Source organism: Scardinius erythrophthalmus (genome assembly GCF_964197995.2).
Source record: "Scardinius erythrophthalmus genome assembly, chromosome: 10".
NCBI lineage: Eukaryota > Metazoa > Chordata > Actinopteri > Cypriniformes > Leuciscidae > Scardinius > Scardinius erythrophthalmus.
In genome coordinates this window covers 45976100-45994794 of record NC_138230.1, presented here as the reverse complement: position 1 = coordinate 45994794, position 18695 = coordinate 45976100, and the positions used below count along the sequence as shown (strand labels likewise).

At 39.5% G+C, this 18695-nt stretch overlaps 1 protein-coding gene across 1 annotated transcript in view; it reads right to left on the bottom strand.

Annotated features, from left to right (window-relative positions):
* Nucleotides 1-18695, bottom strand: part of crybg2 (crystallin beta-gamma domain containing 2) — a 39436-nt gene that overhangs the window by 16637 nt on the left and 4104 nt on the right. Inside the window, exons 2-6 of the mRNA XM_081376477.1 lie at nt 14538-16221; nt 9598-9645; nt 5937-6055; nt 4385-4589; nt 2820-2959 (exon numbers count right to left, since the gene is read on the bottom strand). Coding sequence (XP_081232603.1) covers nt 2820-2959; nt 4385-4589; nt 5937-6055; nt 9598-9645; nt 14538-16221 — 2196 coding nt within the window. The remainder of the gene's footprint in view (nt 1-2819; nt 2960-4384; nt 4590-5936; nt 6056-9597; nt 9646-14537; nt 16222-18695) is intronic.

The following is an 18695-nucleotide window of genomic DNA, read 5'->3' as shown; positions in this document are numbered from 1 at the left end:
AGAGAGGGAGAGAGAGAGAGAGAGAGAGAGAGAGGGGGAGAGAGAGAGAGAGGGAGAGAGAGAGAGAGAGAGAGGGGGAGAGAGAGAGAGAGAAGGGGGAGAGAGAGAGAGATTTTTTTAACACTCTATTAAACCATAATTTGGACTAACATGGCGTGGGATGAGGTGAACAGTAGCTGTAGGCAAGTCATGAATAAAATAGATGGAATTGTGTCTAAATACCTAAAAAAGAGGAAAAGTGGTAAACAGAGATCCCTACCCTGGATAAATGAATCTATTAAAAAAATTATGAAGCAGCGAGACCAAATTCTAAAACAAGCAATTAAAAGCAAGCTTAATACTGATATGGTTTTATATAAAAGCCTAAGAAATCGCGTGATAAAGGATATGAGACTTGCTAAAAGCAACTTCTATATCACAGCAATTACCGAGGCAAGAGGAAATCCATCAGTAATGTGGAAAACAATTAACAACATTGTGAAACCTAAAGGAAAGCAACCCAACCTGTGTGAACTCAAAATCGGGGACGAGTTTGTAAATGATAGTAAGCGTATCGCACAGGAATTTAATGATTATTTTATTTCGTCGGTTCAGGAAGTGTCGGATTGCTATGATTTGAACACCAGGGTAGAGCATCACCAACCTAATAATTTAATTGACGCATTTTTCCTTGAACAAACAACTGAGCAAGAGGTGCTAGCTGTCATTGAAAAAGTAAAAAATAGTCACGCCAAAGATCTTTTCAACATTGACACTTCCTTTCTAAAAAGAAATAAAGAAATACTGGTAAAACCTTTAACTCAACTGGCAAATCTCTCTTTTAAAAATGGAGCATTTCCAAATGCTTGGAAACAATCCAGGGTTATACCTATATATAAATCCGGAAAGGTAGATCTAGCATGCAATTATAGACCAATTAGCATTTTACCAATTTTTTCTAAGGTATTGGAAAAAATTGTAGCCAATCAGCTAATGTCTTTCTTACAGTACAATGACATACTGCATCCTCTACAATTTGGATTCCGGCCCCAATATTCGACGGAAACGGCCAATTGCTATTTTATTGAACAACTTAAACTAGCAATTGACAAAGGCCAAATAGTTGGAGCAGTTTTCATGGATATAAAAAAAGCCTTCGACGCACTTAATCATACTGTACTTTTACAGAAATTATCCCAGTTGAACTTTGACAAAACAACTTTACAGTGGTTTAAGACATATTTGGAACATAGACAACAATGTGTGATAATTAACAATGAAAAGTCATCCTTCACAACACTGAAAACAGGTGTCCCCCAGGGTTCAATTCTTGGGCCTCTGCTTTTCACATTGTACATAAATGATTTACCAAACATCTGTCCGGGTGCAGGTTTCCAAATGTATGCAGACGATACAGTCGTTTATGTGAGTGGCAAAAGTGTTGAGGCCATCACTGCGCAGTTACAGCAACACATTAACTCTGTGTCAGTATGGTTTCAAAACTCAGGACTAACCCTAAATCTGAGTAAGACTGTGTCAGTTTGTTTTGCTTCCAGATCACACCCCTTGGAAGAATTGCATCTGACAATTAATAGTCAAAATATTGCCCAGGTTAAAGAAGTAAAATATCTGGGATTAATCCTGGACTCCCATTTATCATTTGAAAGTCATGTCAAAAAGATCACTAGAACAGCCAGGGCAAACTTGCACAGTTTCAGAATCATACGGGACTGTTTACCATTTCATGCGGCAAATACATTTATGCATGCAATGATTTTCTCCCACCTCAGTTATTGTATAACCTCCTGGTCACAGGCAACAGTCACAACAATCAGGCCTTTAAGAATGATTTATAACAGAGCACTAAAAATATTAGATAAAGCATCTGTCAGAACACACCATTGTGGAGTATTGCAGAGGTTAAGCTTTTTAAACTTTGAAAATTTTATTAAATTTTGTAATTTGAAATTAATGTATAAATGTTTGCACAAACAATCCCCTGATGTTCTCAGACGACTCATAGTCCCACTTCGATCAGTGGGCTCCATCACACGAGGGGCTGCTAATGGAAATGTGAAAGTGCCCGTTAGAAAAAAGACCTTTGGTCAGTCGGCCTTTACTGTCCAGGGTGCTAAACTCTGGAACTCCTTGTCCACCGAGCTGAAACAGGAATTAGATCTGGCGGCTTTTAAAAATGAACTAAAGCGTATTTTCAAACGAGATCAAGTGTGCAATCATTTTTAGTCTGCGCTCAAATGCACATTCTTTATGTAATGTCAGAATTAAGTAATGTTACTGTAAATGTAAATTAATTTTTTGTACTTTCTGTATGTATGTGAAAAGCCCATCTAGGGACGGACATTGCAAATTAGCCTTGGCTATAAATGTTGTTGTGTGGTTCAGGTCTATTGTTCACACATGTCCCTATTAAATAAAATAAAATAAAATAAATAAATAAATTTAAAAACAATAAACATACACTTTACTTGACATTCAGCAAAAATGTAATCACCATCTCTAATAAAGAACAACATTTCTTTATAATTCCATACGTGTTCAAACATTCCTCTATATTCTTCATGATTTTATCAAATTAAAAATCTAAATTAATTCTTACTTTTATTAAACTTTTAAAAACTTGTTCTACATCCCGACCTACCTTCTATTTTCTACTTTCTTCTCAGATAAAGAGCCATTTTCACTTTTCCAATAAAAAATTAACAAATTGCCATTTTTTCCTCTTTTTCCCCCAAAACTTGAAACCCAAAATGAAACCAGCCTTTGAAGATATTACTTTAAAAACCCACAAAGATGAAATGAAGCAACACAGAGCCACTCACAGCCCGGCGTTGATGATGATGGAGTTGGCTTTGATCGGGAAGCCGAAGATCCTGGCGTCGTCTGACGTGTCTCTGAACGTCACCTTCTTGCCCTCCGCGTTTTCCTCTGGGAAAAGGCTGATTTCAGGAACGCTGTAATCCTGGAAGGGTGGGAAAGTTATGCTGAGCATCAACAAGTGTTGTGATGAGTATTAAACAGACTTTACTTGTGCAAGTGAAACGCGGCGGTGGACTGAAACAAATTATTTCTACTCAAGTTCATTTGTGTTTTTTATTTTGGGAAACCTTTATTATTACCTCACTGCATTCCAAAGCATAATATTATGTTTTAATATCGCTACATAAAAACATTCCTCTTTATTTCGAAATGAAGAAATTGTCAGAGCGATGTCTGATTCACGAACGAGTTGATTCTTTTCAATGAACCTGCTGAACGATTCACTGAACGATTCATTTGTGAATTCGACAGATCTAATAGCAGCTGTTCGTGAGTCAACAAGAGCTTCAGTGTTTTTATACTCTTTGTCATCACATATTTGCACAAATTTAATTTCCCCCCATTTTTTAAAATACTCTCATATATTATTGGTTTACACACTTGACTTATCAGTAACTTTAACTGATATTTTATTAAAGTTTAAAACCTGTTAACTGTCACGGGCCCACCGGTGGGCCCAAATTCATTACATATTTAAAACAGTAAAATCATATACTAAACCTAAACTAATCTTGACATACTATATATCATTTGAAAGCTTACAATCTCTAGTTTTCATATTTGGTGACTGATTTTCAAAATAAATTACAGAGGAGCCGTAATTTATCAATTTGCAACAAGACAATTTTCTAGACAACTTTTTTTCTGTTTCACTTTCTTAATTTATTTCACTTCTACAAAAATCTGCCAAATGTCTTCTTTAAAACAAGACCAATTGTATATCTATACTCCAAAGCATTCTTTAATTACAACCATTTAAGTTTGAAATGTGCATTTTCATGTCTTCTCAAAAAAAGGGGGGTGACAGTTAACAGGTTAATGTTTTGATGGTGAATAATAAGTGTTGATGATAAAAATAAAGTTTGCTTATTTGCGATATATATTAAATGCATGCACTAATCTTTCTTATTGCTGACTAGAATATGTATATCCATACATGCTTATACTTTTGCTGGAGTAATATTTTGATTCTTGATTTGTGTACTTTGGGTTATCAAGCACAATTCCTCTTCAGGACACAAGGTGGCGCACAAGGGCATTTCATAAACACGGCTGTGATCATGTTCCCATCCATTCCAGACATATTTATGAGCTAAAACAATGTTACCTCTCATGTCTGTCTGTTTATACACTCTTAAAAATAAAGCTTTTCACAGCGATGCCACTGAAGAATCATTTCTGGTTCCTCAAAGAACTTTCAGTGTTCATTTCAGATACATAATACAATAATCGAACCTTTGTGCAATGGAAAGATTCGGTGGATGATAAAGGTTCTTCATGGAACCATCGATGCCAATGGAAAAGCTTTATTTTCAAGAGTGTAAATGTGAATAGAGAGATGTCGTACCCTCACTGCTCTCCGTATGGATCCGATGGCGAACCTCCTCTTCATCCGAGGCTCCTCGTCTTCTTCCCCGCGATCCGATGTCGTTCCCTCGTTCTGAAGGGACTCGTGTTCTTCTGCGGGTCCGAACGGGTCGGTGAGCTCGGTGTCGCCCTCGTCCAGAGCGATCTTCTCCCCTTTAAAGTCCGGCTTCTCGTACATCACCCAACTGAAGAACACAGAACACTCAGAACTAATCTTTCCTGAACAGAAACACAAACGCTCAACACTTTTATTCCGCAAGGATGCATTACACTGATCAAAAGTGACAGTAAAGACAGTTGATGATAACTTCAGGGATTCGGGATGTTCTGCTGGGAGGCAGGGAGAGTCTGCATGTCTACACTGATGTGCACTGCGTCTGATTCCCTTCGCCTTCTGAACACATTATTTACTGTGCACTCATATTTACTCCTGTATATTTACTGTCCCGTGTCAGTTAATGTTTTGCATCATACTGAAATGCATTAGTGCTGTATTACGCATGTTTAATTAATATAATAGAAATTTTTGTGATTTATAAACTACCAGTCAAAGGTTTTTTAAAAAAGAAATCCTTTTATTCAAAAAGGCAACATTAAATTGATCAAAAGTGAGAGTAAAATCATTTATAATGTTACAAAAGATCCATATGTAAAGCGCTTTGAGGACCCAAAAAACACTATATGAATGTAACGAATTATTATTAGTATTATTATTTCAACTTTATATTCATCAAAGAATCCTAAAAAATCAAATGTATCACGATTTCCACAGAAACCTGCACTGTTCTTAACACTGATAATAATCATAAATGTTTCTTGAGCCTCAAATCCTCATATTATAATGATTTCTGAAGGATCATGTGACACTGAAGACTGGAGTAATGATGCTGAACATTCAGCTTTGATCACAGGAATAAATTACACTTTACTGTATATTCACATAGAGAACAGCTGATTTACATTGGAATAATATTTCACTGTTTTACTGTATTTTTGATCAAATAAATGCAGCTTTGATGAGCAGAAGAGACTCTTTCAGAAACCCCAAACTTTTGAACACTAGTGTATGTTCCCTAAAACATACATCTTCCAAACCAAGAGCACGCTTAGAAATGATTGACAGCATGAACATGAGCCGTGAGATGAATGAAGATGCATGTGTGTGTGTGTGTGTGTATACTTGTACAACTATCTTTGTGAGGACCAGTTTGAGTTTAAGCCCAGTGGAGCGAGGATAGAGAGAGTAAAGTGAGGACATGTTGGCCGGTCCTCAGTGTCTGAGAGCCTTTAAAGTGTTTGAGGGTCAAGACTTGGTTTTAGGGATAAGGTTATAATGAGGTCAAGGGTCAGTTTAGTGTCAGAGGCCGGGTTAGGCACTTAGTTGTGATGGGTAAGGTTAGGGTAAGCGGCTAGAGCTTGCATTGTGTCAATGAATGTCCTCATAAAGATAGATGTACAAGAATGTGTGTGTGTGTGTGTGTGTGTGTGTGTGTGTGTGTGTGTGTGTGTGTGTGTGTGTGAATGCCTCTCACCCTCCTCTGATCACTCGCACTGAGATGGTGTCTGTAAACTCCCACGGTGTGGCGTCCACAACATCCCCTCGCACTTCGATCCTCTGGCCGCTCATTCCTGGCCTGTCGTAGATCAACATCTGATAGGAAGAACACAAACAGCTCGTGTTTTCTACAAAGCCTGCATTGTTTAGTATCTGACATCTGAACTCGAGATGTTACTGCAGAACGAGGCTCGATCTTCTCTGACGGGGAATCACGACCTACTTTAGAAAAGCACTTTTATTGTGTCAGATCCTTCAGGCTGCAATATTACACTGATGCAGTCAATGTCACAGGAGGAAAAAGAAGAATAAGCTTGATAATCCAGTTTCGGTGACCTTTTCTAAATCACTTACTTTGCTGCTGATGAAGGACACAGGAGTGTCAACCAAAACTAACTGACATATAACATAAACTAATAACTAGTTGTCAAATATAATAAAAGAGATGTAAATGTCAGTGGCAAGTTCAATCATGCCTTCTGGAAAAGCCTTATTGTAGTTTAATATTCCCACCTGAGATATAAAGACACAATCAGGAGAGATAAAATCTCACATCGCAAAACTTCAGATTCTCCAATTTCCAAGTATAAAACATACAAAGTACTTGGTGCTGGAGTCAACACAGGCTTAGCTATTCATTTATAACACATTATTTCTGTTATCTTCTGACTCTCGCATGCTTTTCAAAACCTTCTCCTCTCTTCTCAACCCTCCTCCTTCATCAACACTAACAGCTGACGATTTTGCCACATTCTTCATAATGAAAACAACCACCATCAGCGGCCAATTTACCAAACCACAAACTGACACACACATCTTACCAGCTCACACACACATTCTACCCTCCTTTTTTCTGCTCTCAGAGGCAGAAGTTTTCAAACTCCTCCTTTCCAATCGCACTACCACCTGTCCGCTTGATCCTATTCCCACTAACCTACTTCAAGCCATTTCATCCTCAGCTGTACCGCACTCACACACATCATAAACACTTCTCTTCACACTGGTGCCTTTCCCACAGCATTTAAGCAGGCTTGGGTAACCCCACTGCTTAAGAAACCCAATCTAAATTACCCTTAACCCTAAAGTATCCCTTCTTCCATTCGTTGCGAAAACACTTGAACAAGTTGTTTTCAACCAGATCTCTTCCTTTCTTAAACACAACAACCTCCTGGACAACAATCAGTCTGTTTCAAAAGCGGACACTCAACTGAGACGGCCCTGCTCTCGTTATCTGAAGCTCTGAGACTCAAGAGCAGCTTCCAAATCCTCAGTTCTCATCCTGCTGGATATGCTGCCTTTGTTCACCACCAGATCCCCCTGTCCATCCTAAAGACGAAGGGCATCTCGGGAACCGCACTGCACTGGTTCAGGTCTTCCCTCTCAGCGGGTCCTTCAGGGTGTCGTGGAGGGGTGAGGTGTCTAAGACCCAACATCTAGCTACTGGAGTGCCTCAGGGCTCAGTGCTGGGACCGCTTCTCTTCTCCATCTACATGACACCACTAGGATCTGGGATTCAGAAACATGGCTTTTCCCATCACTGCTACACTGATGACACACAACTCTACCTCTCAGTCCAGCCTGATGATCCGACGGTTGCTGCTCGCGTCTCAGCCTGACTGACATTTCTGGCTGGATGAAGGACCACCACCTTCAACTAACCCTTGTGAAGAGAGAGCTACTCGTGGCCTCGGCCAACCCAACACTACACCACAACTTCTCCATTCAGCTAGTGTCATCGTCCATAACTCCATCAAGGTCAGCCAGGAACCTTGGAGGTGTGATTGATGATCAATTGAACTTCACAGATCACATTGCTGGAACTGCCCGGTCCTGCAGATTTGCCTTGTACAACAACTAACTAACCCTTGTACTAACCCTAACCCTAACCCTAACCCCTAACCCTTAGGAGGATCAGGCCCTTCCTATCAGAGCTACACAACTCCTTGTCCAGGCGCTTGTTCTCTCCAGACTGGACTACTGTAATGCTCTCCTGGCTGGTCTTCCAGCATCTCTGTCAATCCTCTGCAACTGATCCAGATGCTGCAGCTAGAGTGGTCTTTAACGAACCGAAGAGAGCACACGTCACTCCTCTCCTCACTAAACTGCACTGGTTTCCAACAGCCGCTCGCATCAAGTTCAAGTCACTGACGTTTGCCTACAGAACAACCTCTGGCTCTGCTCTGCTTTTCCCTAAACTCATTACTTCAGACCTACGTGCCATCCAGAACCCAGCGCTCTGCAAGTGAACGCCGTCTTGTGGTGCATCATCTCAAAGAGGCCCTACATCTCTTTCTCTGACCTTCACCTGGACTGTTCCCTGCAGGAGGAATGATCAACCAGAGCGGCTGATTCTCAAGAAACGGCTGAAGACGCATCTTTTTCGGCAACACTTGATCCACTAATACTAACACTTTATCTTCTATTCTATATCTATTTATGAAAAATAAATAAAAAAGTACATGTACTGCATTAGATTAAACTGGGAAGGGTCATAGCACTTGCATATTGTTGTCCTATTGTTAGTTAAACTGTTCTCATGTTCATCTTTGAGCAACGCCTCCATAGACCTCCATTACAAGTGCATTCATGTAAATGTGTGTTTTTGTTTCAGTCCGTGTTGAAGTGATTTTCTCTGGTGGTCAGCAGAATAGTGCATCATTTTTATTAAACCTAAAACATTTCTTTAACGTTCAATTTGGATTTTACAGAATAAAACGGCCTTATTTGGAAAGTGAAACATCAAATTTCTCTCTGATATAACCAGCTCATCAGTGGATGATCAGGCATTAATACAACATTAATGGGCTGCAATATAACACAATATTGCAGTCAATGTCACAGGAGGAAAAAAGAAGAATAAGCGTAATAATCCAGTTTCGGTGACCTTTTCTAAATAACCTACTTTGCTGCTGATGAAGAACAGGAGTGTCAGCCAAAACTACTTCAAAACGAGTTGTCAAATATAATAAAAGAGATGTAGAAATGTAAATGTCAGTGGCAAGTTCAATCATGCCTTCTGGAAAAGCCTAATTGCAGTTTAATATTCCCACCAGAGAGCAAAAAACAAACAAACTATGAGTTATAAAGTCACAATCAGGAGAGTAAACCTTCCGAGTATAAAACATAACTTAGTGCTGGTGTCAACACAGGCTTAGCCATTCATTTATAACACATTATTTCTGTTAAAAACCATTTGAAAAGAAGATTATGTCTTTTGCAGTCAGTCGTGACATTTAAAGTCCTGTCGTTCTGTCAGAACAGCTGTTTCACACACACCAGCCTCAGGCTTTCCTCAGGAGTTCACAGAGTATGCTAATGCTTCATTTCTAACTGTATTTTAATGTTCATCTTTGAGCAACGCTCCATAGACCTCCATTACAAGTGCATTCATGTAAATGTGTGTTTTTGTTTCAGTCCGTGTTGAAGTGATTTTCTCTGGTGGTCAGCAGAATAGTGCATCATTTTTATTAAACCTAAAACATTTCTTTAACGTTCAATTTGGATTTTACAGAATAAAACGGCCTTATTTGGAAAGTGAAACATCAAATTTCTCTCTGATATAACCAGCTCATCAGTGGATGATCAGGCATTAATACAACATTAAAGACAGAAGAAGGAACACTTGTGGAGTTTCTCACCTTTCCAGGTCGAGGATTGAGTTTGCCGTGCTCCTTCTCTTTTGTGAGCTAAGAAAAGAAAAGAAATATTTCAATGAGATGAAACACACAGACATAAAGTTTCAAGTTTTCTTCCTCAGTGTTTCTGTCTTGTTTTCCAGCACAAATCTAAACATTCTTAAATCAAGATTATGTATGTAAATGTATTATGCATCTGTTTATGAACCATTTCAATTTTAATTCATTGCATAATATATGTGATAATATATGTGAGAAATATTTGTGATTTATACACTACCAGTCAAAGGCTTGGGTCAGTAAGATTTATTTTAAAGAAATACTTTCATTCAAAACATTAAATTGATCAAAAGTGACAGTACAGACATTTATAATGTTAGAAAAGATTATATTTCAAATAAATGCTGTTCTTTTGAACTTTCTATTCATCAAAGAATCCTGAAGAATAAAATGTATGAAAGTTTCCACAGAAATCTGAAGCAGAACAACTTGATTACACTGTTTTCAACACTAGAAATGTTTCTTGAGCATCAAATCATCATATTAGGATCATGTGACACTGAAGACTGGAGTAATGATGCTGACAAATATCTAAACATTCTTAAATCAAGATACATTTACAGGAGAAGCAAAGTGACTGAAGATATTAAGCCTTTTTTACTAAATTTTTACTAAATATTTTACAGATACATTAAAATCCTGAGGTTCAGAATGCATCAAAACATCCTTTTTATTCATTTTCTCATCTTTGTACTTTAAAATGGAGATGTAAAGCTGGTCATATCAGCATTCAAACAGGTTCAGGTATGTTAAGAGAACACAACATTCCTACATAACCTTTGACAATAGAAGAACATGCACATACACAACACTTGATGTTTCTACCTCTCACACACATGAAGAAGTGAAAGGCTTTGCTGTCACCAGACTCGTCTCAAACATTCACTGAACATGTTTGAAATGCCATTGTACGTCGAGCTCCTCAAACATGAAGAGAAACACGCATCGACCAAACGCTGGCTTTCAAGATGGAGATCCAGAGTCGGATCAGGTGCAGAGGTCAAGAGTTTCTTCAGAGTTTCTGTGTTAAATGACAGATCTGATTGCTGGTTTGTATGTGTGTCGGAGGTTATGAGTAAAACTCTGCCTGTCGACATGCCTTTACTCTGGCAGTGAGGCACGGCAAGGTTAGCAGAGAGACAACATTACACACGAGTGTTAATTCCTCTGTTTGCATATGGGGATGCTCTTAATGACAAGCCAAATACAAGGCTTATATAATCTTATAAAGCGACCTCTATAAACTACACATACGGCAATCTCACAGCCAGATACTGTGAAAAAATATTTTTCAAAAGGGCAGATATGCATCCGATATGCATCAGATATGCATCGTGGAAATGGGTGTGAGACACAGTATCTCTACAGTCGATCAGTATCTAAAAAATAAAATAGTAAAAAAATAAATAAAAAAAAATCTATCTATTTAAATAAATAAATATATCTACCTTAAAGTGAAAATACTCAAGAAATGTATTAAACTAAAAAAGAAAAAGTAAAAGAAAGAGTTATCTATCTGGGCTACATAAAAATGAAAAATACTAAAAAATATATTTATCTATCTACCTAAAAATTTTATTAGTAAAGAAATTTATTTAAAAAAAAATGCAAATACTACAAAATAAATATCTATCTAATAAAATATCTATCTATCTGTAAAAAATTAAAATAAAAGTAATAAAATATCCATCTATGCTAGTAGCAAAATTATGCACAACTGCACCAACATTAGATTATGGTCTGGTCTTCATTACCAGCTCTGGATATAGGCTAACTATAGCTAAAGAGGCGGCATCTGTAGTGATTTAACACATATTTAAATCATTCTGCCTTGGATTTAAATGTGAGCCATACGAGACCCTTCTATCGTTCACATATACAGTACACATGCTGTATATTCCTAGACTACAGTAGGAAAAGTGTTATTGATTGCATGTCTGAAGATAAGTCTACACTGACATGTGTGAAGCGTAAAGGCCACATAATCGTTTCCCCGTTTTCTCCGTGTCTGTTCCAGCTGGCAGAAACACAGCGAGTCTTTGCCAAGACGGAGAGCAGGGAGTGTCTGAGCCTGTCTAGGAAAATGATCAGCGCTGATTAGAGACGAGGTGAACATTAAGATAATGAAGATTCACATTCCATCAGCCTCTCCCTCGTTCCTTGCCTCTGGAGAAGCTCCAGCGAAAACCCGTTTCACAACACCGTTCCTGACCTGACAGTTCAGCTTCGTTACACACGATGGTCTTTCCAAAGGGAAAACTAGACTGCACTAATGCATTCAACTGGAAAACAGCCTAATTATACAGATCAATTTTCATTTTGTGTTATAAATCATTTCAATAAAGACGTTGTTCAATGCATATACTGTAAAACAATATTTTCATGATTTGTCATCACAACTTTGAATCTTTTGTCAAATCAACTTAGGTAATTAATGTGGCTCAGATAACATAATGACTCCATTATAAGTGCGTTCATGTAAATTCACGTTCTTTTTATTAAACTAATCTCCTTTATTGTATTAACTATTTTTTATTTATTTCAATTAACTCAATTTTAAGGCAACCAGGTAACTTACTTTTTTAACTTAAGCCAACAATATTTTTTTACAGGAAACAAAAGTATTCTCCGTCACTAAAACCTGAACTGTTATTATTTTAGAGACTGGAAATATGATGCATCTGTAAAAGGTGCTTTGCATATTAAATTTTAATGTTAAGTTGAACTGTCAGATAAGTCGCCATCATTAACCTCTGTCAACACAGAGAAGAGCGGGATGACGTGAAGGAGCTGTGTGTTTTACAGTGGACGTGTGATAACAGAAGTTACTCCCTAGTGACGGACATTTGCATGTCAAACCTCTCAATATATCAGAATCATAAACTCTTGTCTTTACTAACATCACCAGTCACGTACCAACTCTCTCTGCATGATCAAACCTGCGAGACATTTAAAGCCTTATATGCAAAATCACTCGAGTGCTTTCAAAGATCTTTTGCAGATCATGATTATCTGAGAAATGCCTCGAAATGAATGTGAGCAAGACTGAAGGTTACATCTTCCCATAATATCTAACAAATAACTGAAGTTTTGATAAAGCTGCTTTCAGTTAACATTTAAATTTGACTTGCAAACTCATTAGTCTCTGTACAGTCGAGAGAAGCAGCTTTAAAGAGCTTCTCTGAGTCTGTAATGGAGGACAAGAGGAAGCGTGAATTTTGCATGAGCACCGAGGTAATATATCCTCTATTGTAAACCCTCCTCGTGAGGTGACATTACACCCCTTCTAGGCTTTCGTTCACTGAGGTTTAGCACCAGTCCAGCTCTAGTCTTGCAGAGTTTAGTGCCAACTCAAATGACACAGACAAGATTACAGCAGTCCATGAGAACGAGTTGTAAAAAACCTCTGCAAGATATTTGGGAATGGAGTTGAGTGCACTGGGTTTAGGGTGTGAACAATATAAAAACAAACGTTCTACAATCACACTGTCAGTCCAAGTCTGATTATTTGTGTATCCGATTGGAATCTGATCTAAAAGTATTGACGTCCACAACTGTTCCGATCCGATGTGTGTGTCCATGCAGCTCTTTCGTTTTCCAGAATATCTGCATTGGTTTCTGGCAATGATGTTGCGTTGGTAGGAATAGAGAATACTGAACATTAATTCAAAATATGTCTCCGTTATATTGTCATTTTCTGCTCCTTCGGCACTTTGCAACAACACAGCATTGATTCGGCAGCGACTTTCAGCACGTTTCATATGACAACAACGTCTGACGTTTACATTTTACGTGGCGTGAGAAAGTCACATAAACCACGTGACAGAGCATTCAGACTGAGACGGATTACCCGAAATGCGGTGGATTCCAAACCACATATGGATGTGATCCAAACCGCATGTGATTTTTTTGCTGTTCACATTAGCTAATACTGATCAGATTTCAATCGGATATGCACAAAAATCGGATCTGAACTGACAGTCTGAACGTAGCCAAAGCCAAGCAAGCAAGTTTGCATTTAAAAGACATCTAATAGCCGTCCATTCACAGTCCAGAGTCTAGGCTAAAACAAGGCAAGGTTTGGGCTGTCAGTGAAAATTTAACAGACGTCTACCTGAGCCCAAGAATAGACTAGTCTTCAATTACATAACATGTCAAGGAAATGAAACCAAACACCTTGTTATCACTGTTAACATGATGGAACATCATACATCTCACAAGTTATTTTGGCATAAACGACATGTAATCAAATTCAAGTTTATTTAGTCTAGAAGTGGGTTACTCAAAGCCTGACTAAAGTCTCCCACTTCTAGACAAAATAACCTTGAATTTGATTACATGTCGTTTATACCAAAATAACTTGCGAGATGTATGATGTTCCATCATGTTAACAGTGTCAACAGTGATTACAAGGTGTTTGGTTTCATTTCTTTGACTTGTTCTACGCTATTTGTTGCCCACTTATAGTCAAAACTGATTCATTGTAGTTTTTGGCCAGGCAGTGCATGCGATGGTTGATATCCCATCATGTTATCAATGTCAACAATATCTACAAGATATCAGTGTCATGGTCAATCTATAGTTAGGATTCAGCTATTAAATGGCTATTAGACGTCTTTTAAATGCCAAGATTGCTTGCTGGGAACGCAGCAATAGTGCATCAGACGCTTGAGGGCAAAAACAATATGCACACTCTGTTACACAGCGCTTGCAGTGAGCGGCTTAATATCAGGTTACACTCAGAGTCTGAGTAGGACCGGGAGAAACAGAGCAGTGACATAATATGAAAACAACACTCTCATTGATTCCATGCCCTCATTCTCAGTGAGAACTTCATCATGCCAAGAGTAAATGACCAACACATGCACACAAGCAATACTCACGTATGCATCAGGGAAGGCTCTGTATTTGAGGGGCATGTTCCGCTCCGGCTCTGGATTTGGATTGGATTGGAAACCCCGGGTGTCGCTGATCAGAAGACCTCCGTCAAGACTGGAGCTGCGAGGAAGACTCAAAGACTGAGGAAGACTCTGAGGAAGACTCACAGACTGTGAGTTCTTGAGGAGGGTTTCGGAGGGAAGAGAGCGGTACAGCTCCATCGTGGACTTGTGGTTGAAGGTCTCGGCCGAGTCCTGCTGGCCCGGAGCCACGCTCATGCGAGAGGTTTCGGCGAGCCCACTGAGGGAACTGGACTGAGACGTGAGGAACGAGAAGCGCTCGAACCGGGAGCCGAGGAGCGTGTCGGATCCCTTATTGGCGGAGCTCATCCGCTCGACACCAGGTCCGATCTCCGGTAGAGAAGCGGCTCGAAAGATGGAGCGACTCGAGGCCTTCCCGTTCTCCATCGGCTGGAAGAAGAAGCTGTTCTCCAGACGGGATCCGGATCCGTTCGCCAGGGCTTTCCCGGGAGTTTCTTCAGGACTAGCCAGATCGTTGAGGGATCCCCTGCGCATCACGATGCTGTTCAGCGCCGACGCTCGTGACGGCAGAGCAAGCCCTCGACTCGCCGGCTCTCCGGACTGCTGCTCCTTCATCATGGTCAACGGAGAGCGCATGTCTTTAGGAGAACTCCAGCTGAAGCCCATGTCTAGAGGAAAACTGGAAACGCCATTCAGGACCGTCTTTGGATCAGAAACAGGCGAGAGAGGAGAGAGAAGAGGGGGTGAGAGAAGAGGGGGTGAGAGAAGAGAATCCTCTTCAATAGGAGGCAGTGAAGAGAAGGGAGTGTTGGATGGGGTGCGTTGAAGCCTTTGCCGGATCGGTCGATCCATGCTTTTAAGCGTATCTACAAAGTTATCCATTTCTGTAAAGGATGAGGGAGAGAGAGCGTCAGGCTCGAGGCCAGTGGGCGAGGGAATCAGATCCACCCGAGTCGCTTGGAAAACATCCGAGGAGAAATCATCCGTCTCCAAAATCATCAAGCGGGAATCAAACTGTGCCTGTGAGCCAAAGACTGTTGTCCTTGTCTCTCGCTCTCTCTCTCTCTCTTCAGGTGAGCTAAAGACTGTTGTCCTTGTCTCTCTCTCTCTCTCTTCAGGTGAGCCAAACTCCTCCCGGATCCTCCCACTCTCATGAACTTCGCTCTCCACAACTTTCCAGGTAGTGTTTCCAAGGCCACCGTCAGTCCCTGAGGGGAAAGTGGGCTGGGTCTGAGAGTGAAAATGAGACGTGTAGGCTCCTCTTTCATAGCTGTGGGCCGGCTGGGAGGAGGAGCTCAGGTGTGTGTTCTCCGTGAAGCCAGTCTGTTGTTCTTCAGAGTACTGACTCTTCCACCTTCTCTCGAGCTCAGGACTGGCTTTGCTCGGCTCCGCTTGATCTCTACGCCTAAAGTCGTCTAACGGGCTTTCATGGTTCCCGAAGCTGTCCTGTTTGTCACTGACCAGAGACACTTTGTGGACCACCATGGCCTCGTCTCGGCCCTCGCGAGCGGATGAAGGTCGACTGAGTTTCGTACTGAACACTGCAACACTCGAGCTCATGTCTGCATCCGATCCAGGCTCAGTTTCAGCTTGGCTCTCTGTATCAGACTCCTCAATCACTGTCCTGAGAACAGATGCATGAAAGATCCTAGAACAAAAGATAAAAGCGAAGAGGAAAACATTAATCCTTTAATTATAACGACTTGCAAGTGAAAGCATTAAAACGCAATTAGAGGGTAATTTAAAGCTGAATACACTTGAGGTCTGTGAGAAATAAACATTCTCTAGTTTGGGGAACACATTCTGTTCATGTAATGTGGAATTTAAGGCCTGTTTGGTTTCTGACTCCCAGAATAAATACATTTATATTTGAAAAGAAATACACCTGCATTTTTAAGAGTGTAGATGACAGGTTATGAAAGGTGTAAAAGTGGGAGTGTATAGCAATGTGCGTAGGTGAGTTTCTGGAGAAATGACACGTTAAAAGGGCACTTTAAAATGAATCATAGCACTAAAAGCTTCAATCTCGCCATACAATAGTAAAGAGATGAGTGGATGAGAAAAGATACTAATGCAACATGCTTTACAACATTCACCATGCAACAATAACCATAAATATAATAAACATAGTGCTGTAAAGGGCCAATTACCAACATAATTGGTCACAATTATCAAAAGTGACATGTTTTCATCACCTTTGTAGTAATGCATATTTACCTGTCATTGCAAATATGATCAACCGATTTGGAAAACAACTAGGTTACTTATATATCTGGCTTTGACTTATAGACCTCAGAAGGAACTAGTACCAGACATGTTTGTCTCTGTTATTTACAGTAAGCATTCATTCTGTTAGTTAAACATTATCTAAACAAGGAGACCCTGGGTTGAGATTAACACACATTCCACATTCAAATCAGACTGAAAACAGAGATCGTATAAACTGAACGTTCACATGTTAGCAGAAACATACATGCATCAAAATACATTTGAACATAGTTTCCTCTCACTTTAACACAAGCAGAGGCTTCATTGATATTAAAGAAAGTATACATGTTTTTCACTGTATTTCGCCCTGAGATATTTAAAGGGAGAGGTATCAAGTTATCTCAGCTGGCAGAACTAGTTCCCCAGGATCCTCTACAGTAGATCTCGCCCCCTGGTGGTGAATCTGAGCCTCACGTCCATCTTCGGCCCCCACTGTCTAATGCGTTTGAATTTGCAAAATTTTAAAAAGCTATCTCAAATTTTGGAAGTTAAACCAATGCAAAAAATATCAGTTGACATTTTGTGTCAAGTGGCAATGAATAATCAATAGCTTTTAATGAACAATTATTAGATATGCACACTACCTAAGCTAACTCAATAACTTGTGTAGAACATTCTGGGTTGAGATTTTTGTATTTTGTCTGAGAATTGTAGTGTCTCAGATCTTGGGTTGATCTTCTGTGGTTATGTGCATGTGTTGAACACACAGGACCAACCAAAGAGACGCAATAACTTAAAACAAAAAACCCTACTGCATAAAAACAAGTGTTCTTCCAAGCTGTCTGCTGGAGCGACATCGAGTCTGGCAGTTCAGATGCGTTCGATTTCAGTTCTACACGTGCTAGAGCATGTCTGTACTGTCTCTGTCAGTTCAGGTGTAGTTTAGTCTCCATTTCAACAGAAATGACACCTATAATTACTGACCGGCCCCTAACAAGCCTTTTGGGCCTTTACACACGTTTGCATGACTGCGTGAGAACCCAGTGACCGGAAAGACCCAGTAAAGTCTGATGAAGAGTGTTTGCTAAAAGACACAATCAAGTCAAAGGTCTGTGTTCCAGATTTGAGATATATCAGTGACCAAGTGCATCTTAAAATGTAATATTAACAGTACATTTTAAAAATATATTTTGTATTATTTTATTAGATAACTGATTCTTTGTTAAAAATGTCAGCACTCATTCCCAAAATGAGCATGTTTAACATGAGTGAGAACACATTTGCTCCAAACTTAAAGTCATTTAATTTACGTTTCTTACAAGAAATTAAAAATAGCATATTTACATGTAAGAATAATTTCGAAAACATTTTTACAACTTCATGTACTGAAAATCATATTGTTCATGGAAATCTCCAGTTGATTCTGATGGAATATTCCGTATGGTTTGAGTCAGTAATCAAGGGGGCGGAGCTTAGTGAAGTGTCAATCAAATTTGCATTCTATGTACAGGCAAGCAGAATATAAACACAACGCACAGTTCCTCGTTTTCCCACAGAAACCCATTATATAGAAGACACAACCATTCAGTGCATTGGGTTCATATTCTGGGCTCATCTGCTCGCCTGTATATAGTTTGAATTTGATATTTTAATATCAGTGTTTTAGTCATTTAAGGCACTTTAAGTGTTTTTCACATGAAGTGTTTCAGAGCGTGCTGCTGGTTTTAGTGATTGAAATATTGCGGCAGCTGCTATATAAGAATCACTGAAGTGCCTAAAACTAGCATTTTGTTCACATATTTGAGTTTTTCTGCTTTTGAGAGGTGATCTTTTTGACAGGCCTGTGCTGCAGTTCTGCAGATGTTAGCCCTCCAGGACTCGACAATAGTCACAAGTCTGAAAACTATACTTTAT